The sequence below is a fragment of the Haplochromis burtoni genome, unplaced genomic scaffold (genome assembly GCF_018398535.1).
Source record: "Haplochromis burtoni strain Fernald_Lab_line unplaced genomic scaffold, NCSU_Asbu1 Contig_313, whole genome shotgun sequence".
NCBI lineage: Eukaryota > Metazoa > Chordata > Actinopteri > Cichliformes > Cichlidae > Haplochromis > Haplochromis burtoni.
Genome location: NW_024582674.1, coordinates 201,932 through 228,553, shown reverse-complemented (window position 1 = coordinate 228,553; position 26,622 = coordinate 201,932). Strand labels below are relative to the sequence as shown.

The 26,622-nt window shown below is 51.2% G+C and overlaps 3 protein-coding genes across 8 annotated transcripts; 1 reads left to right on the top strand and 2 right to left on the bottom strand.

Annotated features, from left to right (window-relative positions):
* Positions 1–1,891: 1,891 nt before the first annotated feature.
* Positions 1,892–6,254, top strand: thoc6 (THO complex 6). Of its 2 annotated transcripts, none has more exons than XM_005947144.2 (13): positions 1,892–2,048; positions 2,517–2,608; positions 2,681–2,745; positions 3,299–3,402; positions 3,483–3,520; positions 3,601–3,649; positions 4,017–4,088; positions 4,413–4,515; positions 4,856–4,905; positions 4,993–5,055; positions 5,376–5,486; positions 5,569–5,697; positions 6,043–6,254. In XM_005947144.2, exons 1-13 carry the CDS (start codon positions 2,034–2,036, stop codon positions 6,121–6,123), a joined length of 972 nt encoding a protein of 323 aa, XP_005947206.1. In that variant the 5' UTR covers positions 1,892–2,033; the 3' UTR covers positions 6,124–6,254. The 2 variants fall into 2 exon arrangements, with proteins under 2 accessions (XP_005947206.1, XP_014184651.1); XM_014329165.2 differs by lacking the exon at positions 1,892–2,048 and adding an exon at positions 2,084–2,383.
* A 351-nt stretch (positions 6,255–6,605) lies between these two features.
* On the bottom strand, positions 6,606–17,047 carry med15 (mediator complex subunit 15). 5 transcript variants are annotated; one of them, XM_042228229.1, is made up of 19 exons: positions 15,539–17,047; positions 13,666–13,759; positions 13,192–13,243; positions 12,624–12,647; positions 12,292–12,456; positions 11,799–12,085; positions 10,802–10,945; positions 10,652–10,756; positions 10,200–10,310; positions 9,761–9,883; positions 9,465–9,565; positions 9,145–9,272; positions 8,800–8,934; positions 8,235–8,298; positions 7,897–7,963; positions 7,655–7,812; positions 7,413–7,579; positions 7,237–7,335; positions 6,606–6,938 (listed from the first exon to the last, which is right to left on the bottom strand). In XM_042228229.1, exons 1-19 carry the CDS (start codon positions 15,604–15,606, stop codon positions 6,802–6,804), a joined length of 2,229 nt encoding a protein of 742 aa, XP_042084163.1. In that variant the 5' UTR covers positions 15,607–17,047; the 3' UTR covers positions 6,606–6,801. The 5 variants fall into 5 exon arrangements, with proteins under 5 accessions (XP_042084163.1, XP_005947200.1, XP_005947202.1 ...); XM_005947138.3 differs by having other exon boundaries at positions 10,652–10,945; XM_005947140.3 differs by lacking the exon at positions 10,200–10,310 and having other exon boundaries at positions 10,652–10,945.
* A 320-nt stretch (positions 17,048–17,367) lies between these two features.
* Positions 17,368–25,121, bottom strand: casc3 (casc3 exon junction complex subunit). Its single transcript, XM_005947137.3, has 12 exons — positions 24,903–25,121; positions 23,546–23,570; positions 23,404–23,459; positions 23,081–23,311; positions 22,815–22,963; positions 22,372–22,545; positions 21,341–22,221; positions 20,643–20,816; positions 20,391–20,489; positions 20,110–20,276; positions 19,755–19,962; positions 17,368–19,208 (listed from the first exon to the last, which is right to left on the bottom strand). The coding sequence occupies exons 1-11, from the start codon at positions 25,086–25,088 to the stop codon at positions 19,816–19,818; spliced, it is 2,289 nt and encodes a 762-aa protein (XP_005947199.1). The 5' UTR covers positions 25,089–25,121; the 3' UTR covers positions 17,368–19,208; positions 19,755–19,815.
* Positions 25,122–26,622: the final 1,501 nt, after the last annotated feature.

Below are 26,622 nucleotides of genomic sequence, written 5' to 3'. Positions count from 1 at the left end.
GAGGGCAGTAGGTGGAACAGATGATAGGCGGGGTGGGTAGTGTCCTTTGAGATGTTTCTGGCCCTGCTGAGACAACGGGAGTTGTAGACAGCAGACAAGGAGGGCAGGGGGCAGCTGATGATTTTTTGTGCTGTGGACTGAACCAAACCGAAACAAGAAAATGTGCTCTGGAAACTAAAGCGAATTTAAAACTAAAAATGAAATAAAAATAAAAAATCATTTGAGAGTATAAAACTATGATAACTTTGAGAGCAGCTAAGACGAGGGTGGAGAGTGGAAAGGCGACTGGTCCAGATGAGATCCACCATTCTGCCATGAACTCCAGTGAATATGATGTCGGCCCACCGTGTGCAGCTGGACGTCTCCTGGAAGGATTTCCTCAGGTTCAGGAGTGTTTATGGGGAGTGTTGATCATCCTTTCAGAAGCACATGTGTGAGGTCACACTGGTGTTGGAGGAGAAGGCCTGGCTCACAGTCTCCGCTCTGATTGGTCCCAAAGGTGTTGGATCAGGCTGAGGTCAGGACTCTGTGCAGGCCGGTCCTCCCGCACCAAACCGGCTCGTCCGTGTCCTTATGGACTTTTCTTTGTGCACTGGTGTGCAGTCATGTGGGAACTGGAAGGAGCCATCCCCACACTGGTCCCACGTACTGGGAACACGAAGGTGTCCGCAGTGTCTCGGTCTGCTGAAGCACGGAGACTCCTGAAGAACACCCCACACCATAACCCCCCTCTACCAAACTTTACACAGCGCAGTCAGACAAGTACCGTTGTCCCGGCAACCGCCAAACCCAGACTCGTTCGTCCATTGCCAGATGGAGAAGCGTGATCGGTCAGTCCGGCGAACACGCTGACACTGCTCTAGAGTCCAGTAGTGGCGTGGTTTACACCACTGCATTAAACACTTGATGATGTAATGCTTGTATGCAGCTGGTCGCCATGGAAACCCATTCCAAAAAGCTCTCTGCGCACTGTTGTTGAGCTCAGCTGAAGGCCACGTGAGGTTTGGTGTCTGTAGTAACGTACTCTGCAGAGTCAGCGACCTCTGTGCACTCTGCGCCTCGCACCACGGTCGACCACTTCATAGCTGAGCTGCTGGCGTTCCCAGTTGTTTCCACTTTGTTATAATTCCACTAACAGCTGACTGTGGAATGTTAAGTTGTGAAGAAATTCCACAGCTGGACCTGTTGCACAGGCATCCTATGGTAGCGCCACGAGGGAGTTCCCTGAGCTCCTGAGAGCGAGCCCTGCTTCCACACATTATTTCTGCATGCCTAGCTGCTGACTTTAAACACCTGCGGTCATGGAGGTCATGGAGGTGACTGGGACACCTGAATTCAATGATTTGGATGGGCGAGTGAATACTTTTGGCAGTACAGTGTACCTCTGTGGGTGTGGAGAAGTCTAGGAGAGAGGATGACGCTGGTGAGCCACACCACCAACATGTGGCTTTATGCTGAGGAAGAGCTGTGACGTTAGACCTGATGGAGAAATGCAGATGAGAAGGAGCTTCTGTGTGTTTGTGGATCAGAGGAAGCAGATGACTGACGGTACTGCACGAGGAACCATGAAGGAGTATGTGAGGGTGGTGCAGCATACGTATGAGGACAGCGCTGAGGTGGCTGAAGGTGGAGGTGGGAGTACATCAGGGATCTGCTCTGAGCCCCTGCTTTTTTGCAGTACTGATCGACGGGATGGCTGATGAGGCCAGGCAGGCGACTCTGTGATCTGCAGGAGGAAGGAGGGAGGATGATGATTAATCTGATGGCAGGAAGAGAAGAGGAAGAGCTCAGAGAAACTTCGTGGATGCAGTGAAGGAGGACGTGCAGAGGAGGACGAGCCGCTGAGGAAAAGAAGCATCTTGTCGCTTCTACACTACATCTCCCAGAATCCTCGGGGCTGGTGTTGGTGACGTCACATTCCCTCGCCCCGGTCCGCTCTTTCCCTCCTCTGTTTAAGTTTTGGTTCCTTTGATTCTGTTTGGGTGTTTGTGCCTGTTCGTTTTAAAGGAGCTCGGTGTGTTTGTGGGAGCGGCATGGGTCCCGTGGAGGTGAGGCTTGCTCCGTTTATCTCACCGGAAACAGGAAATAGAGAAACCGGCTGATGTTTGAGAGTAAAGCGAGCTTCGTGCTGAACGATAGAAACAAAGAAGTGAACGAGCTCGGATTAGTTCCAGGTTTTACCGGAAAACAAACTCCGTTAAAAATTCCACTGAATTTAAATTCGAGTCTTTAAAAAGTTTCAGGCTGAGGTGAATGTGATGTGCGGTAGATTTACTGACCGGAAGTGATCAGTATTAATAACAACCTTTGTTCCGAGTCATCTGTTTATAGAGACATGCACGTTCATTCACAAACTGTTTATTTAAAGCTGATTTACACTCAGGTGAATAAAGGTGACGTCACATGACTGAATGTCCTACAGCACGTGGTAACTAAGTGTCCAGATGTCCCTGCACAGGTGTGGCTGCTCACCTGTGTTGTGGCGCTTGGACTAACGCACCTGTCTGTGTCTGCAGCTGCTGCACATGTCCGTGTTCTCTCAGAGTTTCTCTCCCTGCGGCCGCTTCCTGGCAGCTGGAAACAACTACGGCGAGATCGCAGTGTTCAGGTGAGTCAAACGCACCTGGTTCGACTCGGCTGCGAGGGCCACACCTCTCATTTGTCACTGCTGTTTTTTCAGTTTGTCTGCAGCTCTGAGTCCAGACGCCACCGCGGTCAACCAGAAACCTGTTCTGACCTTCACAGGTGAGTGTTCGGGCCAAAGGTCGCCCTAAACCCACCAAGCCTCTGCAGTATGGCGAGGGCGTCACAGGCGTACCTGCTGGTGTTTTACACCTGCAGACTCGAACAGTGGCATAAAAAATAACAACGTGATGAGAACCCAGGAAGTCTGAGCTCACTCACATGAAAACACACTCACCTTCCAGCCTTTTGTTTGATAGATCCAAACATTTGTCTGTTTCCCGTCACACTGGACGCTCTTGTGAGGCGCTAAAGCGTCAGTGTGTTTGGTGACAAACATCTGCCTCATGCTGAAAACACGCTGGAAATAAAGAATCAGTGAAAACGTGAAGGTTCCAGCTGATTTTAAACCAAAACTCTGGATTTAGCCTGCAGGTGGAGTTCCAGGTGTGTTTGTGAGTCAATATTTTTGAGGCTCATTTTATTGTGATTTTTTTATTTGCAGCCCTGTGACGAGTTCTGGTTTCATTGGGACTTTAGTGGCCGTTTATTGTGTCCGTGTTGATGTTGGACACACTGTCCTCACAGATTCCTTTTTGGTCTTTTTGTCCTGCAGCTCATGAGGGACCGGTCTTTTCCCTTCTGTCCACTGACTGCCACCTGCTGAGCGCGGGAAATGGCGAGATCAGCGCCTGGAGCTGGAGCGAGCTCACCAAGAAGGTAACCTGGAACGTCTTCAGGGACACATAGATGGAGAGGGAAAACGAGTTTGCCTGATTTTTGTGTCTCTGCTTCCTCAGAACGTCAAACCTCTGTGGACCCGAAGACCGAACTACAAGTGAGAACCAGTCTTCCACCCCTGCCTTCTGTCTGCCTCCTGTCTGCCTCCTCACTCACGCATCTGCTGTCTCCTTACAGATCCAGCCTGGAGATCCCAGAGATCAACTCCATGACCATCAACCCCAGAGTGAGTACAGCTCCACCTGTCTGCTCTGCTTCTCTTCATCGCGTTAAAGCTGGCCCGCCTCTACGAGCAGAAAACACTGGAACCTGAAATAAAACACAAACCTGTGACAGTATGAAGAATATCCTCCTCATCATCCTCGTCGTCAGAGCCACCTATTTACTAAACCTTAATTTGTTTTTGTATGTTTTATTGAGGTCCTTTTATTATTCTGACTTCTTTTCATTCTTTTTGAATGTTATTTAATTTTTTGTTTGTAGAAGGGATGCAGCTGCAGTCGGGGCCTTTTCTCCGATGATAATGAGGATAGTTGTCTTTCTGTCGGACGTGTCGCTCCGACGTGTAATGAGGAGTTGTGTTTGTGTGTCAGGATAACAGCCTGGTGGTTGGAGGAGGCGATAACAACATCCATGTCATGGACCTGGAAAACGGTGTGTTCAAGGTGAGTGGGGAACAACGTTGACTCCATGTTTTGTGTTATAGCCGCTGAGGTATTTTTCTCCTTACAGCACGTCGCTGTCGTGTGTGTGTGTGTGTGTGTGTGTGTGTGTGTGTGTGTGTGTGTGGAATGATGACTTCTGCTGTTAACGTGTGAGTCTGTGGGGAACGACTCACTGCTGGAGCCTCTGCTGGATGTCAGAGGAACTGCAGGTTTTATGCCTGGACGTCCGTGTGTGCACTGAACTGTTTCAATCTGATTTTCATGGCAGCGTCTGTTGGGGGAGTTCTGTGTTTCCATGGTGACAGGTTTGTGTTTTGTCTTCAGACGGTGCTTCAGGGTCACTCGGACTACGTCCATTGCGTGACTGTAAGAGAGAGGGAGGCGGAGATCCTGTCGGGGGGAGAGGACGGAGCAGTGAGGCTGTGGGGTGAGTTCACAGGAAACATGGGGCTGTCGGGAGGATGATGATGGTGAAGATGGTGGCGAGGAGTAGGGGTGGGCGGTATAAACAATATACAGTAGAAACGATATGAATTTGGCCAACGTGGGGTTTTGACTATACCGCTCTACCGTGATAGCGCATGTTGATGATCTCATCAAGCTGCGCCTATATATCGTTACCGCACATGCTTCAAATTATACCGCAATATGGATTTTAGGCCTTATCGCCCAGCCCTAGTGAGGATGATGATGATGATGGTGATATTAGTGACGATGAGGATTTTGGTGATGGAGGTGATGATGAAGGTGATGTGTTGCTGTTGCAGACAGCAGGACGGGTCAGTGTGTTCACTGCATCGAGGTCTACAAGTACGAGGTGAGTGCCGGAAAGCGTCGCAGACTTCCTGTGATGATGTCACTTCCTCTTTATCTGAGGATAAACACAGGTGTGTGTGTGTTTCAGGAGTGTGCGCGTCCTCAGTACGGTAAATGGATCAGCTGCGTGACCACCGACTCCGACTGGATGGTGAGAAAACGTTTCCTCGCATCGCTGTGACTCCTCCCCCTCCCATCAAAGTTCACTTTGATGAAAATGATGTCATCTTTGATCACAGCTTTAACCGTGAAAACCTCTAAAGATGAAAGTCTTATTTCTGAGTCAGACTCTGTGAGGACTCGTGTTGTGTTAGAAACAGGTGATGGACTCCAGGTGAGTTCAGGTGACGTTAAACTGCGAGATGAAACGTTCTCCTTCGTTCTTGTTCTGAGGTTTGTTGTTTTTACAGATGTTTCCTTAGATTCCAGATGTGTAAGATTCTGAACATGTCTGACTTCCTGTTCCCACAGCTGTGCGGCGGCGGACCGTCTCTGTCTCTGTGGCACCTCCGCTCGCTGTCACCGACCTCCATCTTTAACCTGAGCGGGTGCCAACGACAGTCCACCTTCCATCAGGACTTGGTGAGGAAGACGCTTCAGTCAGTGTTTGTCCATCTGTGCCGGTGCTCGCTCTGGTTCACTTCCTGTGATGCATTTCCTGTAGATCCTAACGGTGGGTGAAGGTGCGTTCGTGTCGCACTGCCTGCTGGGCGGCGAGGTCAAAGCTCAGATTCCCTGCACGCCACAGAGCCTGAACACGCTGCAGCTCAACAACAACAGCACCGAGCACCGGGTGAGACCCTGAATGCAGCACGCACATCCTCACACAAACACGGAGGTCACATGACACGACAGGTTCACGAGTGAAGTTTAACACGTTTCACACATCACTGGTTCAAAATCCGATTTCAGAAGTCCACATATCAGACCTGAGCCGTGACAAACTGAGCGTGTGCAAACACGGCGGGACAGTACAATGTGGCTCAGTGCTGATTGGTTGAAGCTGGAGAAGACAACTGGAACAACCAATACATTAAAAGTCAGCAAGGGGTGTGGCCAGAAGAGAGAGGATGTGAATGAAGACAGAGCGACGTCAGGTTTTTTCCCCCAGTGTTAGTGAACGTGTCGTGTGTTTCAGGTGCTGACGGTCGGCGGCAGCAGCGACCGTATCGACGTGTTCACCAACCTGTCCTACAGAGCGTTCTCCCTCAGATTCTGAACTCCGAACTTCATGAGACCCCACGCACGATAAACTGTCTGTTCATTTTCCATGTTTTTATTTGTTTTTGGGCGTTTTGTATCAGCTGTCTGTGAGCTTCTTTAAAGAATAAACGTATGAAAATAAAAGCACGCCACGCTTCACTCGTCTTCACCAGCTGAGCTCTGATTGGTTAAACCAACCAGCGAAGAGCCCACCCTGTGATGAACAATTGAACTTTGATGTTCTGATCACAGGTGTGCGCTCATGAAAGTGTTCCCAACTGAAATCAGCGCTGTGACGCTCCTACGAAAGCTTTTAAATAAACTTTATTAACACAGCGCACACTCTGCTGTCAGTTCACCGGTTTGTTTCTGATTAGTCACATGCTGGAAACTCCGCCTCTTTCACTGACACAGATGAACCTGTGAGTGAACAGGAAGTAAACGGCTGATTGACAGGTGTGTGTTCACACCTGCAGCAGGTAAACAGAAAACAGCTGATTGGACTGAAGTGAACACATTTTATTTAATACAAAAAGACGTCATACAAAACAGGGACTAAAACTTTATTTAAACTAACAGAAACAGACTCATGACGCATTCAAGGAGCAGCAGAGAAATCGGTAATGGGTTTCGGCTCTGATGATGCCCATCTGCAGGTCTTACCCAGCATGCACGGGGAGCAGTGGGCGGGGTCTCAGGCTGCAGACAGGCAGGCCTGCTGGACGCTGCGAGCCCAGGTGTTGAGCAGCTCGGTCACCGAGTGTTTGTCGGGCAGCTGCAGCAGTTTGGACGTCATGTTCCTGTGAACCGTCTGCAGGAAGCTGTTCGCACCTGAAACGCACGCAGTCGATGATGTCATCACCACACGTTCCCAGATTTAAGTTTGAAGACAAAAACACTTTAAATGTCCGACGGCCATCTGATAGAAACGTTTCTACTCTGACTCTATCCTCCCTCTGCAAGGCCACGCCTCTGTGTGGCATCCTGATTGGCCGCCCCTCACAAACGCTCTTATTTCCTGCTCTAATTTAGACTTTTGTGAATTTATGCTTTTAAGAGCCTGTGGACGTCTCTGTGGATGCGCGGCTCTATTGGGTGATGAAAGACGGCGGTGGTGGGCGTGTCTTACCGTATTGCTCTCCGTCGTCGGCCCAGTGCGGACTCTGGTCGGGATAATCGGCGGGAACACTGAGCTGCAGCGGAGGAACGCTGGGAAGGTTTTTATCGTCTGAAAGAAAAATCAAACACCAATAAGGTTTCACTGTGATCTGCAGTGGGCGGAGCAGTGGGGGGCGGCGTTCTCACCCAGCTTGCAGATGAGGTGCACGGTGCCGTTGTTGCTGCAGTACGAGGGGTCGAGGTTGACGAGGAACTTGACGTCGAGGCGCGCCACCTCGCCCTGCAGGATGTTGGGGATCGTCTGCCGCTCGTCGTCCTCGTGCTTCCTCTTGCGTCCGGAGATGTTCGGCCCCCTGAGGAGGACGCGACGCTGTGAATATGACCTCTGACCTGTAAAGTGTAGCGCGACGTGTGTGTGTGGTACCTACATGATGGGTGGTCCGTGGATGGCACTCATGGCGGGGGCGAAGGATCGGTAGAGGGAGTGGTTGAAGACGGGCGAGCGGATGTTGGCCATGACGGCGTCCAGCAGCGGCTGACACAGGTACTGTTTGTTGGTGGCCACGGGCGGGGGAGGGGGCGTCGGCTGAAAGGACAGGAAACACAAACAGAGGCTCAGACTGGCGTCGACCCTCTGAAGATTAGAAATGAGAGGAGGCGCTCGCCTTACCACCGCCATGTCGTTCTTCAGCTTCTCCAAAGCGATCTCACATTTCTGCAGCGTCTTCAGGGGACACCTATAGGTCAAAGGTCAGGAAAAGGAGGTCAGGAAGTGTAGCGAGGAGCAGCAGCTTCAGCTGTGAGCTTGGAGGCGTGGCTGACATCACTTCCCATATCTACAGTGTTTGTGTTTTCCAGCTGTGATCACGCGACCACAGCTGGAAAACGCTGGACTCCTAGTGTCTGATGCGAAGACGTGGAGCAGGCTCTGGGTGGAGGCGGCTAACCACGTCAGCTGAGTTTGGATTGTTTCACGCACAAATCGAACCTGAAAGGAATGAATCCCACCTGGTGCTGGGGTCGGTCAGGATGTTCAGCAAGCTCTTCATCTTACTCAGGTCCTTCTTCCTGTCTGAAAACACAGAAGAAAGCAGCTGAACTTTAACCACGCGTGGATGCGTTCAGGACGGGCACCGGATCAAACCTAAACGATACGCATCCCTGTTCAGGAGCAGAACTTTCCCTTCTTTCGAGCGATCTGCTGATTCTGTGACTTTGCAGTGGACTCGTGTTTGAACATCATCAACATGAACGACTCGATCATGTGTTTCTTCTCCTCACTTTGTGTCACATGACTGCCCTTCTAATCATGAGCTCATCGCTTCCCCTCCACTTCCTACCTCGACATCGTCTTCCTGTTCATGTTTCCTATCAGAACATTTTTCCTTTCCGACTCTTCCAGTCATGATCATCGTGCTTTCGTTTCTTTAGTAAGAAGAGGAGTTATCCTTTAAATCTCCAAGTGTACCATTACCAAAGATGAACTCCACGAACCTCAGTTTGGGAACCCGTGCATGTGTGTGCTGTGGCGTCTCGGAAGGAGGTTGTGATGTCAGCGAGGCGAGCGGCTCACCTTCGTTTTTGTCGATCTTGTTGATCATGCGGCGCAGCGGCTCGATGTACTTGGAGAGCTGTTTGAGCTTCTCCATGTACTGCTGGTCCTCCAGAGACGTGGGCCCCGCCGGACTCATCACCGAGCTCGGGTTCACTGAAAGTTTCACAATAAAAGCCGGTGAAACTCTGAGGAGGGAAAACAGACGTGTGTTTCACCTTCTCTGACCTCAGTGTGTGTGTAGCTGTGATCGAGGTGCACACGACTGCGCCGCTCAGCGGCGTGGTCAGCGAGCGTGACGGAGCTGCTGCGTTCACGTTATTCTGAGCTCTGTGAAAAGTTCCTTCCAGATGTTTGTGGGGTTACCTGGAGTACTGAGTGGCCCGGGGGAGGGCACGCCGTAGTTCTGGGGGGTTCTGGAGTTGGCGGGGCTCGGCGACGGCTGAGGAGACGGGCTGGGCTGGAAACCCCCCGGAGACGGAGTGGGACCGGAGCTGTGGGAGGAGCCAGAAGGAGTTAGACTCGCTGACAGACATGTAACCTGCGCTGATTCTGTCCTGTGACACCGAGCGGGTCAGAGACCAGACGCAGACGTGAATCTGAACTCGCCTCAGCCAGAGGCTGACGACTGGCTGACCCACTGCTGTCCTGAAAGGTCAGTGGTGTGGTCTATTTACTGGACGTACCTGGCCGAGTTGGGCTGTGAGGTCGGGGGTTGGGGTGACGGCTGCGGAGGAGGCGGCATCGACTGAGGAGTCGGGACCTGCACCGGTGAGGGCGAAGACATCTGCTCGAGGTGATTGGACAGACAAGGAAAGACAAACTAGCCAATCAGAGCACAGAGGGGAAGGCACGATGTTTGTGTGCGTGAAGCAGCTCCATGAGGTCGTTAGAAACTGTCTCCACCTCATGAAGCTGCTTCAGACTGAAGAAACAGGAGGACGAGCAGGTGAAGGTCAGAGGTCACACTGGGGATAAATACCTGCGGTGTCATGGCCTGCACTCCCACCACGCCAGCTGCAGTGGTGGTGGCGTTTTGAGGAGGGATGGGGTTCGGAGGTGCTCGAGGTAGCCGGGCTGGAATCTGCATCCCAGGACGAACCAGCTTCAGAAGAAACAAAGCACAGGTGAGCAGAGAGGACAGGTGAGACCTCCGTCTTTCTACACCTGTGAGGACCAGCTCAGATGTTCCTGCAGGTTCAGCTTTGTGACTTGAGCAGTGAGAATATCAGGTGTGGACAGTTTAACCTACAGTTAACAGGAAGCGGACGCCCCGGAGCAGGCGAACCTGTCATTTTGAGTTTCCTGTTTCTGCTGCCGTGAAGCGTACTCCCGACGCCTGCTCTACAATCTCCTGCCGTTTGTCTGATCGTCTAAATAACTCAGAGCTGATGAACCTGAGTTTGTGGCGGCGTCCTCACCTGTCCCGGCATGGCGGCTGCAGCGGCGGCTGCGTTGAGCTGTGCTTGCGCTGCGGCCTGCTGAGCTTGCTGCGCTGCCTGCTGCTGCTGCTGCTGCAAGGCTGCACGGGCCTGTTCTCACACACACACATAGCAAAGCATGCAAGCAGAGGAAGGGAGCACTGAGCTGTGAAATCTCAGACCACTGGAGCAGGAACTGCAGACTGATCACAGCCTCTGGTCGGATTTTCATTGCAGACTTCCTGTTTTACTTTGAAAATCTGATTCGCTGCTTTTTCAGGCGTCCAGTTTTTTAAATGACAGCACCGAGTGAAACTGTGCTAACTTATGTTATGAATTACAATCTTAAAAACAATTTCTCTGACTCGATTTGGACTTTGAACGCTGAGACACCGACTGTCTGGCTGTGATTCAGTCGGAGTTACAGAACCAAACCTGCAGTTCTGTCTCACCTGGAAGGCCTGCAGCCTCTGCTGCTGCTGGTTCAGAGAGACGTGCTGGGATGGCATCTGTCCGGCCAGAGACTGAGACACCATGCCCGACTGCTGCTGCTGCTGCTGGGAGTGAGGAGGCATCTGAACCGGCTGAGTCTGAGCCTGGACCTGCTGCTGCTGCACCATCTGCTGGATGGACTGGGCCTGGGCCTGGGCCTGGGCCTGAGCCTGGGCTTGGGCTTGAGCTTGGGCTTGAGCCTGGGCCTGAGCGTGCTGCTGGAGCTGCATAAGCTGCAGCCTGGACTGGTGCATCTGTAATCAGACAAACACAGCTGATGAGTAATGAGAGGAAAGCCACTCGTCTCCCCTCACAGCCACTAGCGATCAGAGCGGTGGTTTCAGGGTGGCCAGATCGCAGCTGTGAGCTCGGGGCACTAAACTTATCCTCTGTAAGGCAACTTAGGGCACCGCTGGAAGGTTAGCTTTAAGTCGATTTTGCAGAAACTGTTGATCACTGAAAGTCAGATTATTTCTTTTGTCTTTAAGACATTCCTGCAGTTTAACTCATTGGTGTGTGTTATCTGGCTTCATGGACAGATAGAGCTGGGTGTCATCTGCATAGCAGTGTAAATGTATGCTATGTCTTCTAATGATGCTGCCTAAGGGAAGCATGTATAATGTAAACAGAATTGGTCCTAGCACTGAACCCTGTGGAACTCCATAATTAACCTCAGTGTGTGAAGAGGACTCTCCATTTACATGCACAAACTGGAGTCTATTAGATAGATATGATACAAACCACTGCAGCGCAGTACCTGTAATACCTACAGCATGTTCTAATCGCTCTAATAGGATATTATGGTCGACAGTATCGAACGCTGCACTGAGGTCTAGCAGGACAAGCACAGAGATGAGTCCACTGTCAGAGGCCATAAGAAGATCATTTGTAACCTTCACTAAAGCTGTTTCTGTGCTGAGCTCTGAAACCTGACTGAAACTCTTCAAATAAACCTCTGCAGATGATCTGTTAGCTGTTTATTTGCTCTCACAGTTTACAACTCATCCCGTCTCTGGATAGAGCTGATTTATGCAGAGAGGATCGGACTTTAATCCCGGCACCTACGCAGCATTTACTCCGCCTGCAGGGAGTATGACCTGGTCTCACCTGGTTCTGCTGCTGCTGGTTCTGGGCCTGCTGTTGCTGCTGCTGCTGTTGGAGCTGCTGCTGCATCTGCTGCTGCTGTGCCCTCAGCTGTTGCTGCACCTGGAACTGCTGCTGCTGCTGCTGGATGGCGTTCTGCTGCTGCTGCTGCTGCTGCTGCTGTTGGATGGCGTTCTGCTGCTGCTGCATGGCGTTCTGCTGCTGTTGTTGGAACTGCTGGAACTGCATGGCGTTCTGCTGCTGCTGTTGCTGCTGCTGCACCAACTGCTGCATAGATCCCGGTCCGCCGACTGCAGGGGGAGAGAGAGGGGAAGATGAAGCAGCGGGCCAGCGTGCGAGGCCAGCTCTGGACTCTCAGACACACACCGTGCTAAAGCAGAGACTGAAAATCAGGCCGGCTCTGACGCCGAAACGTGGCATGTAGACGCAGCCAGCCTCCACCGAACACTCGGAAGATGTGCATTTACAGCAAACACCACATGGAGGAAACACTCACTGGCTTGTGGGTTTCCAGCCACCCCTGCCATGGCATGCTGGCCTATCTGCATCGGCCCCATGGCCCCCATGCCACCCACTGGAGCACCGGCAGGGCGAGGCCCCATGCCAATGGCGCCAGGACCCCCTCCAACCCCTGTCAGGGTATTCAGGGCATTCATGGGATCTAGCAGAAGGGTAGACAACAGACCATATTAAGCAGCTCCAACATGCACAGCAGAAATCATGAACGCCATGAGTCCGGTACAGACTGGTCCAGCAGAGGACAGAACACAGCAAAGAAAACAAATGGGGCGGGGGAGGGGAGACCAGAGAGACACGAAGCCCACCTACCTGAACCTCCAAGAGCCTTCTTATCTGCAGAGAGGACACAGCCGTCAATAACTCTGATCAAGGATTCAGGGCTGAGCAGCAGATCCACTCAGCAAAATACACAAACAACTCATCTATATGAATGTGGAGACAAGCTCCGCCCCCTCTCTGAACAGCACAGGTCTGAATAAACAGCAGACATTCACAGGTTGCTGTATGAGCGATGTGAGTCAAAGTCACGTTTGCTGATTTGAAAAAGCGTTTGTACCCACAGGAACGAGACTTCCTGCTCACTCTGCTTTTGTGGATGGAGTCTGTAAAGACTCACTTCCTGCCCGCCGGCAGGTAAATCAGTGAGGGTGCGTTCTGCTCTCAGACCGACTGCTGAGCACATTGTCTTTCTAACATGAAATATAAAATTGTGTTTCTTGTTTTTCCTGAATTTGATGCTCAAATGAATCAAAAGCAACAAACGACCAGATTAGTGCGTGACTGTGACCTGCAGTCCAACGCCAGCTTCACCCATAAGATCGGCGACAGGTCATTGATCTGCGATCACTAAGGCACGATGCGCTCCTCGGATACTCACGGATGTCTCTGAAGTGAATGATCAGCCGGGCCACCAGAGATAAATACTCCTCCTGAGGAAAAACCAGACACATGGTGCAGCATTTACATTCACTGAACGACGTTCGAGGACATTTCAGGAGAACGGCGACATTTAAATACTTCAGTGTGCATTAAACCGGCTTCTGTTATTCTGCATTTTATCGTGATATAAAAAATGCAGCTCTCTAGCTTCAAACAACCTCTAAAACCAGTGATCTGCTTCCACAAATAAGGCTGATCAAATAACTCATAAACGGTCCCAGTTTGTAGTTTAATAACCAGTCTGCTGGTGCGATCTGGCTCTCCTGTGTTTGTTTTGTCCCCTCAAACCTGCCCAGCAGGTGGCGTTAACACTGATCAGTAACGACTTTCACTTCTTTTGTAAGCCAATCATTTTCAGAAAGCAGCGTCAGCAGTAACTAATCCAGACGCGGCGGCGGTGGGCGGGACTCACCCTGGATTTGGCTTTGACGTAGACGTGGTTCTCCATGTCCGTGCCCGACTTGTGCGTGGTGTTCGAGGTTCCTGCCTTCCTTATGGCCTCTTCGCTGCAGGAATCACACTCATCGTCACAAACACACCTTGATATCTTCATTGGTCTCTGCATTCACCCCCACCTCCCCAGTTACACTCATTCATTCACCGTGAGCATCACATGCATCATTTAAAACCACAACGCTGCACATGAACCGGACCTCTGAGAAGACACCACAGAAACGACTCTAAGCAGCGAACACGTTAAGTTAACACGGCTCAAATCACAACGCTGAACCAATCCTGGAACACCACAGTCTGCATGTGGATAAGGATCCTGACGGATAAAGACTGTACGGGACCGCCAGGATCGCTGAGCCGGGGAAACGTAGCTGAACGGGAAAGGTGTTTTACAGGAAGTTATTAACGTATTAAAATGTGTTTATTTTGCTACAACTGCGAGGGCAGGTTTTATATCTTCTTTATTGAAATAAAAGCACTTGTTATCCAAATCTTCTTCTACAACAGTTAAACTAGTCACACGTGCCAGCTGTTTGCTGTAATCTTTGTATATTACAGGTTTCTGATACCTAATAATGAAAAAAAGTCTAAATCATGATGAAAAATAACGACCTGTTTGCTCTTAATGCTGCTGTGGGACAGAGTGGAGGTTCCCATGCTCGTATATTTTGGTCCGACGTTACTTGTTCGGATGCTTTCAGACCTCGCTAACTTTTTGATTATTGGCAGAAAGGACATGTCACGTCTTTCCTAAATGCAACAAAAGCTTTTGGATCTTTCCCACCGTCAACAGTAATGTTCCCTGTTCTGCATAAAGGAAAAACGGCACAGGTGGAAAACAGCAGTGGACCTAATGCAGAGCCTTGTGGTACACCGCGAGGAGCTGTTGTTTACATCGACATACAGATTTCTTTCCACTAGAAATGACACGAACGACCTGGCAGAGTCCACAGCACTGAGTTTGGATGAAGACTATGATCTGCTGCTCTGCTGAGCTCTATTGCTTCTGTTTTTACTTGGACAGTACATCAATGCACTGTATCAGAAGCCTTTGGAGGACAGTTCAAACAGTGTGCCCACTTTAAACCTAATCTGAACCCAGGATCAACAGAGTATCCTGACTCAAACTGATCATAACACCTCTTTCAGATTATTTAGACTCAGGTCTGCCTTTTTTCAGCGTCCCTTATAGGTGTGAATGGAACATTGTGACAGTGGATTTGAACCCATTCAGCCTGATGAGCAGCATTTCTCTCTATAAAGATGGGGACACTCTAATCTTTATTAAAAGGACCTCACTGCTGTAATCCGCTGCTTTCAGGAATTAATCCACACATGTTCACGACCCACCTGAAGAAATCCTCCGGTTTCGAACCGGCGACCTTTTTTTTTTACTTTCCTGACTGTGTACGAGCAGAAGAGCGGGAGCGTCACGTGATCTCACGCTGACTGTAGCCGCTTATTCACACTACACAGCCTGACTTTCAGTCATGCAGGTGAACGTTCTCACAGCGCAGATAACTGTAACTCATTAGCTTCAGCAGCTAATGGTGCTAACAATGAAAGTTGACAGAAATGATCTGTTAGCGTCATTTTGTCCATTTTCTCTTCGCCGAATAGAAGCCACCATCCGGACCTTTCGTCCTCTGTGTCCCGTCGTGTCATCAGATCCGAGCTCGCTTTGCTTTTTTACCGGTTTTTCTTAATTTAACGTTTTCTAAACGCCTGCTCAGACATGACGCATTTTCTAACAGCGCCGCCTTTAGCTTAGCCTGAGCGGCTAACACAAACCAAAACAGTGACATTAAACAGAACAACAGAGACTTTCTCACATCTGAGCCACGACTTTCTGTCGGAACTGTGGGCTCCTCCAGTCGCTGTCCGCTCCCGACATTTCCATGGCGCAGAGGAGGTTTTTCAGGAGAACTGTGGCAGAATTCCTGGATGCTTCCCCTCTGTTCTTCCTCCTTCTACTACGGGATAATGGCGGCTTGAGTCAATACGCGCTGCCGCCGCCTGCTGGACGGAATAGTTACTGCACCGAGGAAAACTGGGGCGGCCACGAGGACACAAAGGGCCCAACGAGACCCCCCAAACTCCCACTGAGGAGCCTGAACCCCAGACTGCAGAGGGACTGCTGTGATGTCCATTTCGATCATTTTTCACATTCATTTGCTTCTGTCTGAGATGTTTACCTCTTTACAGGTGCTGATTGACACCTGACTCACTGCATTGCTCTCATCATCACTGTTATTCATGGAAAACAAAAATCTAAATAAATGAAACAAAATATGTGAATGCTGGCTGCAGCAAACAAAAGACAAACACTGAGGCTTCAGAATAATTAGTGCAGAGTCAAAGACTGACAGCACGCTGGCTACTTTTTATATAAGTCTGTGATTTTATGATTCTGCCTCATTGTGGCTCTGCCCATCAGCCGCTCAGTGTCCTGAACACCTCAGCGACACCTGATGACACCAGAGTGGACCGACAGGATGTGAGCAGACTGTTCTGGATCCACGGGCTCGCCCAGGAGGCGTCCTGCTCAGATGCTGGATGATTGATTTGAATACATCTGAAGAGCTGCTGGTGCTGAACCCAAATCCCTCCTGAAGCTTTTGCTGGATTTAAAATTATTTAAAAAATAAATAAATCTAAACAGTGAGCAGAAACATGTTTTAGGTTCTTTATTGACCCTCTGCGTGGACGACGACGTTCTCCACATAGAAACAGAACCAAATCAATGCAGTCATCATCATCACTGTAAAACAACTGCGGTCACAAGGTATGTCCCGATTCATAGGCCGATTACATCACAGCCAGGTGACAAAGGCTGTCCTGATTCGAAGACTCCTCCAAACGAGTCCTCCTTTTCCCCAGATTTGAAGGATGGATCGGGTGTGTCCTTCGTGGCCCACCTATCCCAGAATTCATAGTTTCCAACAATGGCGGCAGCCTTTAGCGTTAATGTTACTCTTATTAATCTTTCTGGGTCACAAAATAAACGTTTAACATATTTCCTGGTGAGAACGTAGCTGTGCAAACTTCAAATGTCTGCTCTGTTTATCAAGACACCTCATATTTGCAAAAGTGCTGCGACGTTTTCAGGGATGTCTGTTACCCACCAGCTCGATCGCTGACCGGGAGCTCGAGGGTCACTGGAGCCGCCCAGACTCCCGGCACATCGCTTTCAAACCCCCCGCGGTCCTTGGCTGCTCAGATTAAGTGACTCATACATCACGTTTAAACAACCTAAAAATGTTATTGTTTGTTTTTTTCAGTGTTTCATTTGTTTGTGAGTAAATCGGTGTGGCTGAGATCAAAGTTCTAGTTTTCACACAGCTGAATAAACGTCAAACGGATAAACAGACGTGTGAGACGGTCGAGAGTTTCCTCCGGTGTCCTGTTATATTTTAGACAGCAAGGAGCAGACGGCGAGTTTATTAACTCCACCCAGACAGCGGTGACGCAGATCTGAAGGCTCGACCGTCCCGTTTCACAGCCGCTCACTTCAGGCCTTCTCTGAAGGATGCAGCCTATGAATTGGGACATAGCTACACTGAGCAGTGTGGGCAGCTCGGGTCAAAGGTCACAGCAGTCAGCCCAACTCCAGCTCTGCAGGATTTATTTGAGAGACAAAAACAAAGAAAGAGCCAGAGAACAGGAGACGTCTCTAAACTTTATTGAAACATCTGTGGACATTAACGGTTGGAGCTGAAGCTACCGTCACAGCCGAAGGCCTCCTCTTCCTCCTCCGATGAAGGTGAACGAAGATCAGAGCGGTGTCGTTTCTGATGCAAGCACCAAAACCCCGACTTCCTCCCACTGAATCCGAGCCCCGCCATCAGAGGAATCCCCCCAATCAAACATCAGCACGGGGATCAGGAACGATTAATGCTCCTGTTAAATTCAACCTGTTTTCTCCTGACGACCCTGCTAACGGGCTGAACGGCAGGCGTTTCTAACGGCAACTCGCTTCTGTCCTCACCCATCAGTCAAACAACTCCCCGAGTTTAACGAGAGGAGGAACGCTAACGTCCGACCACGAGCTCCCAGAACACGGAGCGCAAACAAACAGAAACATGACAGCCGGGCGTTCTTCATCAAGTTTTAGCTCGAGCTTCCTGCGTGCAGAAAACAAAGAGACGAGGCGGCACGCACCCCCAACAACAACAACAATAATAAACCCAAAGAAACAGACGTGAGAACAGAGGAAACCAAACCCACACGGCCGCTCTCCATCATCCATCGATTCGCTCGAGGTCCCTGCCGAAGCTCCTCTATGCCTATTAGAATATGTTTCTACTCTGCAGCTTCTATTTACACGTACGCCTGCACAGCAACACGAACCGCCTCCACCTGCCCCAACTCCCCATCACAACAGGAAGTGACACGTGTACGCTCAGGAGGGCAGACAGCCGCACGTTAAAGGGACGCGGCGCCGTTACAGGACTCGAGGCCTTCATAAAGGACGAAGGAAAGTTCCGCTTAATTCAACTTAAACTATCTGATGTTTAATCTGCTAATTATTCTCTTCATTTATCACAAAATACATAACTCTTCTTTTAATGCTGGACCCTAAACCCCGCCCCCGTCACAGGTCTGCAGTTTGAATCTTTACGATAAGGAAAAACGAGAAGCTGGAATTATTTTCCTGAAGCTCAAAAACACTCGGAAATGTCAAAACCATCCGTTTAAACAGAAACAAGTCGCTAAACTCAGTTTATTCACGAGTCTCACGCGTCTGCGTCGCACGTGTGAGACTGCTCTGATGGAACACAGCAAAATATCCGGATTATAAACATTCAGGAATGTTTGAGTGCGTTTAGCTGCAGTGATGCTGTCAGAGAGAAGCTCTGCATTTGATTCTAGCCGTTTTTGTTTCCTCCAGGTTTGAAGTCTCGTTTAAAGTTTGAACTGCAGTTTCACTGAACGCTGAAACACACGCGACGTCTCGCTAAACTACGGCCGTCCGAACACGGAGGAAGCGATCTTTGCTCTACCTGCACCTCTGAGCGCCCACGCGAGTTACCGCACCTTTATAAAGTGTTATTAACCGTTTATTACATGTTTATCTGCTGATTACACGTTAAAGTTAGAGGAATGAGCACTGAGCAGAAGCCAAAACAAGCCGAGCTGTCTTCAAACTCTGTAACTGCGACGGATGGACGACGACGCGTCCTCCTGCAGGAGGAGCGCCTGACGCAGAAAACCGTTTCCAAGATTCAACAGAAAACAAATAAAAATACTCTGAGAGCACCGACAGCGCCGAGGTCGACTCCTCGTCAACTCCTCAGTCCCATTTTGCTCAAAGATACAGCATCGAACCGCCGACCCGCCCGACTGCTACACGGGCTAAACAAAACAAAACAAAAAAAAGGGGAGAAAGTCTGAATCCACCAGTGATGCTGTGGGCGGAGCCTGTCTCCATCCCGCCCTCCCTCCTTTACCATGGTGGATGTTTTTGGACCGCAGCTCCTCACCGACCCGCCCACCCCGCTCCTGCGGACAGAGGGACACACGAACATCAAAGAACAAGAATCATGTTTGTTTTTGTTTAAACGACTTGATTAGTTTAAAGCATGAAACTTTGATAACGAGTCCTGGATCAGTTCTGTGGCTGCGCATCGTTTCGCTCGTTTCTCCTCCGTCACAGTTCTTCCTGAGGCTACGTCCACACGTACAGTTGGGGAAAAAAAAAAAAAAAAAAAAAGGACCTGCGTCCACATCTAAACACAAAAAACGAAGTCAAACGCTGTGAAGAACACGCCACAGCAGCCGGTGGCGATATAATGCAAACCGTGTCAACATGTTAGCCAATCAGAAGTCTGTAAATTTGATCAGTGGCGCACATGTTTGACGATGTGCGGCTAAACCTACGTTTTCCTCGTCAACACGTGAACCCAAAACGCTGTTTACGTGTGGACGTAGCCTGAGCCTACAAAGAACGACCTGTGCACTTCCTGCGCCCACCTGTAGGGGGCGGCGTTCCTCGTTCGCATTAGCCTCCTAAAAACACCCACTACTCCCCCCTCAGGTGTTACTCACCTACAGTTTTTGGACCAGAGCGAGGCTGAGATGGAGTGGCAGGGAGGGGTGAGGGGCAGAGTCACTCTGAGGCAAAGGGCACCTCTGGAGGGGGGGGCTTGACGGTGACGGGCTGGGATGTGCGGCGCGGGGGCGAAGGCTTGGGCTGGGCCTGCTGCTGCACCGTGTCGTAGTACGTCACGCCTCCGTAGGTCACCTGGGTCTGACCCTGCAACCAATCAGAGAGCTCCTGGATCAAACTTTCACTCTATTGTTCCTGCACAGAACACGACACTGGCCACAAACTGAGGCTCAAAGACAGGAAGACAGCCAATCACAGTGAATTCCACGCCACCTTTTAAACTGACATCAGTACCTGTGGGTTTGGGTACATGGTGGGGTAGGGGAAGGTCATGACCCCCGGTGGAGGGTAGAAAGGCGGTGGCAGCAGTTGCTGTGGTTGCCCTGGTGAAAGAGACACTGGTGGGCCTCCGTATAGGGCGGGGTTAGCGATGGGGCCTCCTGATTGGTGGGGATGGAGACCTTAACAGAGACGAAGACATGAGGTCACTGCGTGAAAACATCCATTGACCTCCTAAGACCCGAACTCTTTCATGCATGTTTCATTTCTCTTTGCTATTTGCAAACTCCACCTACCGGGATGCGGGATGTGCATCTCAGGCTGCACCAGCATGCCCTGTGGCGGCATGGGGGCGGGGCTATCCCCGTGGGCATAGATTGGTCCCTGGTACGACACTGAGACAGAAAATGACAGCAGGTTAATCACAGCGAGGCGACGTTTTCTTCTCCAGCAGCTCGTTTTCATAAAAGGACGCTGCGGTGTTTCACAACAGCTGGAAACTGATGTGACGTAGCCACGTGGTGCTGGTCATGTGATCTTAGGCTTACTGGGCTCATAGTAGTGTCCCTCCATCACTCCCAGGTGCATGGGCGGCGCCGGCTCGGGCACGGCTCTCTGTCGCTGGGAGGAGTAGCGTTTGGCCCGGTTGTTGCCGACACCCATCTCCTCGATGCTGGAGAACTGCGGCGGGCCGCTGGGCATGTGCAGGGGGTTAGGAAGGCCTGTGGTCAGAGAGACTGGTTTAACGACAGACAACCACACGCGCTCGGGGGCGCCAAATAACAGGGCCCAACATGGAGCCACATTCATCATCAACAACATTCAAATGTTGACTTTTATGGAACACGTAAGATTTAGTCTGCATGAGAATTCAGAGCAATGACAAAGTTAGAAAAAGCCAAACATCTACAGAGAGAAGAAGACATCAGGAAGCTGCGCAGGTGTGGGCGACACAAAGCTGCAGGTGTGGGCGACACAAAGCTGCAGGTGTGGGCGACACAAAGCTGCAGGTGTGGGCGCCACAAAGCTGCAGGTGTGGGCGACACAAAGCTGCGCAGGTGTAGCCCCTCCACACACACAAACTGCACGTGTTTCAGCCTCACAGGGACCAGAGATCACTGAGGTGTAAGACTGCTGTAGATATTTGTTTTAGCTCCGCCTCAGGCGAAGCTGTTCAGTCAACATTTAGCATGAACCACCTGACTTGTGAGCGCCACCTGTGAGGTGACGGTGTAAAAGCGCTCACCTCTCATCTCAGACCGCACGTACGAGGTCGGGCTCCAGCTCTGCCTGGCCAGATTGAGCCGAGCCACGTCCTGGTCCAGCTCCGTCACACCTCCTCCCGCCTGGCTCGGCGCGTCGCCTCCACCCGACCAGCTCTTTCCCCCCACGTTGCTGGGAGAAGAGGTGTTACCCCCGGCAACGGACTCCTCCACAGACGCCTGTTTACTGCCCAGGTCTGCGGGACGCGAGCGAGTCCTGCGAGCCAGCGAGTAAGACTTGCGCTCCACTGGCCGCTCTGCGGGAGGGGAAGCTTCCCGATTGGACGCTGCTGCCGACTGAAGGGAGGGGTCGGAGCCAGAAGAGGAAGCGGCCAATCCTGATGCAGATCTGTCCGTGCCGCCTCGCTGCTCCTGCTGGCGTCTCGGCGATGTGGACTGGTAACCGCCCGGCTGTGGCGACGCTGCCGGCGTTACGGCGCCAACGCTCAAGTCCTGCTCCGTGGCCCCTCCCTGACTGACTGTAATGTCCTCAATGACCACAGAGGGCGCCCTTCCTCCTCGCCCTCCTCTGACACCTCCCCTTTCCCCTGTAGGCTCCGCCTGAGCCCGAGGACCCGGCCGCTCTCGGTGGTGCACCAGGGGTGCGTTTGATTCATTGTTCCTGTAGTGAGACGAAGGTGGGGGGTGCAGGTTACTCTGGGGTGGTCTGCTACGGGAGGGAGGCGGTCTGGAGGGGACGCCGCTTCGCTGTGCAGAGGATGGCGACGAAGAGGAGGGGTGGACAGATGAAGGTGGAGGAGCTCCTCCTCGGTTCAGACCTCCTCCCCTGTTCTGCCAGGACCGGACGGGCCGCTCGCCTCCTCCATCTCGCCACCGTTTGTCTCTGCTGGGAGACGAAGTCGGTCTGCAGGAGACAGAGACGGAGGTGAAACATCAAACCAACAGCGGCTACGCTCGTTACAGGAAGTGTGATGACCTCACTCAAAGTGACCCGCGGACGTCCCAAAGCTCGCAGCTCTGGAGACGTTCAACGTTCAGCCGACACGCCGCTCACCTGGGCCTCCGCTGTCTGTACCCTCGGTCTCCGGGGCCGCCGCCGTTTCGGATGTCGTAACCATAGATTGCGATCAGCTCCTCGCGGCTCTTGGGCGCCTGCTCCTCCTCCCTGAACTTGTCGTGCTCCCAGCGGCCCTCGTCTTTCCACAACTTCCTGTTTCTGCCTTTCGGCCTGAAGACAGACGGAGAGGACATCAATGACATCACATCGATGGGGTAACAGCAGAGAGGCTTTAAAAACGAGCCCTAACCTGCTCAGAGTTACGACTGACCCGTGCAAGCAGTGACGCAAATCTGTGGGCGGAGCGTTCCAGCCCGTCTAACTCCTCCCTAAACTCTCAGCGCTTCAGTTTGTCAGCGTGCAGCACGAAGCAGACACGGTGCTTCACTTCAAATGTCTGTTTAAACGACTCGGAGCTGATCTGGAGGCGGAGCTATTACCTCTCCTCCTCCTGAGCGTGCCCTCTGACGTCGTGTTCGAAGAACAGACCCTTCCTCGGGATGTACGCCGGGTTCTTCCTGTCCTCGTCGTCGTCCAGCTGCTGCCCCGGTTTGCCTCCCGCCTTCGTCTCCGGGTCGTCCGTCGACTCCTGTATGAAAGTTCAGATCAGACCAATCAGATGGCAGCAGGTACCGTCTTTAATCCCTCCCCTCGCTCTTGTTACCCTTCTGCCTGAGCAGAGGCTCACTTCCTGTTCCTGTCTCACCTGTCCGTCTCCGCTCTGTCGCTCTCCTGCTAGGTTTCCCTTCTCCTCTGCTTTGCTCTCCTCTTTGCTCCGCCCTCCAGCCTCTTCTTCCTCCTCAGCTTCTCCGCCCTCCTCCTCCTCTCCCTGCGCTCCCTCCACAGGCCCGTCTGTAGTGGGGGGCTGGGGCTCGCTGGCTGCTGCTGGAGCTTCCTCGTCGCTGTACTGCTCTGCTTCCTCTTCCTCCTCCACTCCCTGAGGAGGACACAGTTTTAGGAGAAACACTCCCTAAAGAGGCTAAAACGTGACGTCACAGCCGAGAGGAAGCGGCGAGTCGGCGGTCGTACCTCTGAATGCGAGCCGTTGTCCTCGGGGTCGGCGCTGTCGTAATCTGAGAGGACGGCTGAAAAACAAAGAGGAGTGAAATCACCCGACAGCGGCCTGATTTCCCATATTGTGCCTTCAGAGTGGTGCAAAGAAGCAGCTTACCTTCTCCAACGCCGTCTTCACTCTCCTGCAACGACAAACAAGAAAACCAACGTTAAGCTCCAAAGCGCCGAGGATCAGACGCGTCTTTGTGTCAGAGCTCTGCTGCGAGTGCGTCACAGAGCGCCGGGCACGTTATTCAGCCGCACAGACCACCAACAGCACAGCTCGGATTACTTCAGCAGAGTCTGAACGCAGCTCAAAGATCAAACGTCTCACAGAGTCTCTTCAAACCGGCGCTCGGTCTGATCTCACGCCAACAGCCAGATTCACTTTGTGTCTGTGCATCCGGATAAAAAACAGGCTTTACCAGAGTGAAGAGGAAGGTTTATGAGAAGGTGGTGAGACCTGCTGTGATGTTTGATTTGTAGAAGGCAACTGAGCGTCAGAAATGAGCGACAGCTCGGAGTCAGAGAGCGTCTGAGCATGTGCAGAGGAGGGAGGGCGGATGATGAAAATGGAGCTGCCAGGCAGGAGGAGACGAGGTTCATGGATGTAGTTAAGGAGGACATGCAGAGGGGTGGAGTGACAGAGGAGGATGCTGGGAAAGGAGGAGGTGGAGGCAGAGCTGCCGTGGCGACCCGAAGGAGAGCAGAGATCAGATGAAGCAGAAGCCCGGAAACCAAAGTAACAGCGCTTAAACACAGCAAAGGTCTGAAATCACAGGCAGGACTCACATTTCACTTCAGCACACTCATCAACAAGCCTGCTGCTGATTGGTTCTTACTAATCTGCTGTTTGTTGTCATGTAAACATCCTGGAGCCAGTAAACCCGCCTCAGGCTGCACTGCGCTCGGACTGAATCGGTCATGTTTCCCCTCGCTGCGGGGACCAAAAACGGCAGCTAAACACCACCACAGGGGCCCGGGATGATCTCAGACAGACCCACGGCCACAAAATGGAGGCTCAGCCCAGAGCCTCTCTCAGACCTCGGGTCACGCGGAGGTGCGTGATGCAGCTAGCCCGGGGGTCCCGGACATCACTCTCACACCTTGGTGTTGTGTCACGGTTGGTATCCGTGTTAGTTTGAGCCTTTCCGGTTCGGACACAAGCGCTAAAGCGAGCTACTCGGTCTGTTCCAGCTCGAACCGCCAGGCTGCCCGAGGTCATGGACCAGAACCGTCAGACGGAGCCGTTACCCGTTTCCTTCGAGCTAACGCCGAACAAACACCGAGCTGTCTGTGGGACTCGAACACGTCACCTGCTGTTTTATCCAGGGTTCATTTCCCACAGTGACCCGGGCCCGGAGCGGGTCTCTGGCCCGGAATAAATGCTCTAACGCCGGAAAGCTCGGCTCTGATCTCCCGCCCGGGACCGGGCGAGCTCTGGGAGCTAACATTAGCCGCTAGCTGGTACTCACACACTCGGACTCCACGTCGCTCTTCGCCGGGACCCGGCTCGCGGCCGGCTCCGCCGGGTCGGGCTCCCGTCCCCGGGGCTTCGAGGACGGGGACCCGGACCTCCCGCTGTCCGAACCCGACCCGGACTCGTCGTCATCCTCGCTGTCCTGGGACGCGCGCCTCCTCCTTCGCCGCCGGTCCGCCATCTTAGGACTCGAATGGTTGGAAACGGAAGAAGAAGAGGATTATGGGTATCCGAGTTCTTCTTCAGTGAGACGATTAAGAGCTTCGTTTTCTCTCTACCGCCATCTACTGTTTGTAAACTTTTACTAACACGCTTGAAAATGCGACAAATAAATAAATAGAAAATAAAACGTAACTTGTACAACAGAAACGAAACAAAGTGGGTAATAAAAATCTAAAGAAAAAAACAAACAGAGTTCTGCGGGTCTGACTTTAGTAAAGTAAATGTATTCAGGTAAAAGCACTCAAAGTATTTAAAGTATCTGGATGTGCAGCTGATGGATGATGCAAAGCTTTAGCAGGATTTTTCTGCAGGCAGGCGGTGGTTCTGAAACGTGAGCGTCTCCCCTTTATTTTATTTTATTTTATTTTATTTTATGTTATTTTATTTTATTTTATTTTATTTTATTTTATTTTATTTTATGTTATTTTATTTTATTTTATTTTATTTTATTTTATTTTATTTTATTTTATTTTAACGTTTAGGTCACGCTTATATCACGTTTGGATTAAAGCTGAGCTGTGAGTTTCAGTGTTGTTGTACTGCAGTAAGCTCTACATGTTTGTAGTTTGACACAGCAACAGGTGACAAGCAAAAGGTGATATTTTACAGGTATGTACCGGAACCTGAGGAACAGGTAAGACGTCAGAGTAGCGCGTTTCCGTCGGTCACCACTGGACGGCGCTGCTGGCTCAGAGCAGAATAACCTCTCCACAGTAAGTCCGAGGCCTCAGGGGAGCCCAGCACTGCATCTGTGCTTTTTAAGGGCGTGCCTGTTCCAGACAGCAGGTTTAACCTTTAGTTTGACTTCCTGTGTGTCCGACCGTCTTCACCTGCGTGCTGTTCCCTGTCTATTTCCTATCCCCAGTTAGTTCCCACTGTTTACACAGACCTGAGTTCCCTTCGTCCCTGTCAGTGTGTCCTGTTGTACTCTCTGTTAACCCTGTGATGCACATTTCTCCACACGTAGGACACTTCTGCTGTTGTTTCTACAGTTGAGTTTATTAGGAGAGTAAATCATCATGCTAATAAGCTGAAGGGAGACAACAGTTTCACAGCTTTAGCTCATCGATAACGTCCAACAGATAATCGAAGGCTGTTGTTTTGCAAAAGTGTAATGTTGAAGGATCCTGACCATTTCCTTTAGTTACCTTTCCCCCCCGTAACAGAGCCTTTACGTTGAAAATTAGGAATTTCCTGACACTCTGTTCCTCGATTAAGAAAATAATTGGCCTTTCAGTGACCCCAGAATACATGTTGGTGTTTGTCAGCTGGAGTGACAGAAACACAGACACTGACAGACTCGTGGATGACTGGCTTTAAATGCGAGCGGGTTAACTTCAGTCTTATAATCATAATTAACCACACACGTATATTTTAACACAAAAGGAGTGAAATCACGAATCAGGTGAACTCCTGCACACTAGGTCGACCGGTAAATTGAGAGCTTCGCTTTTACACTCAGCTCCCTCTTCACCACGACGGACCGGTGCAGC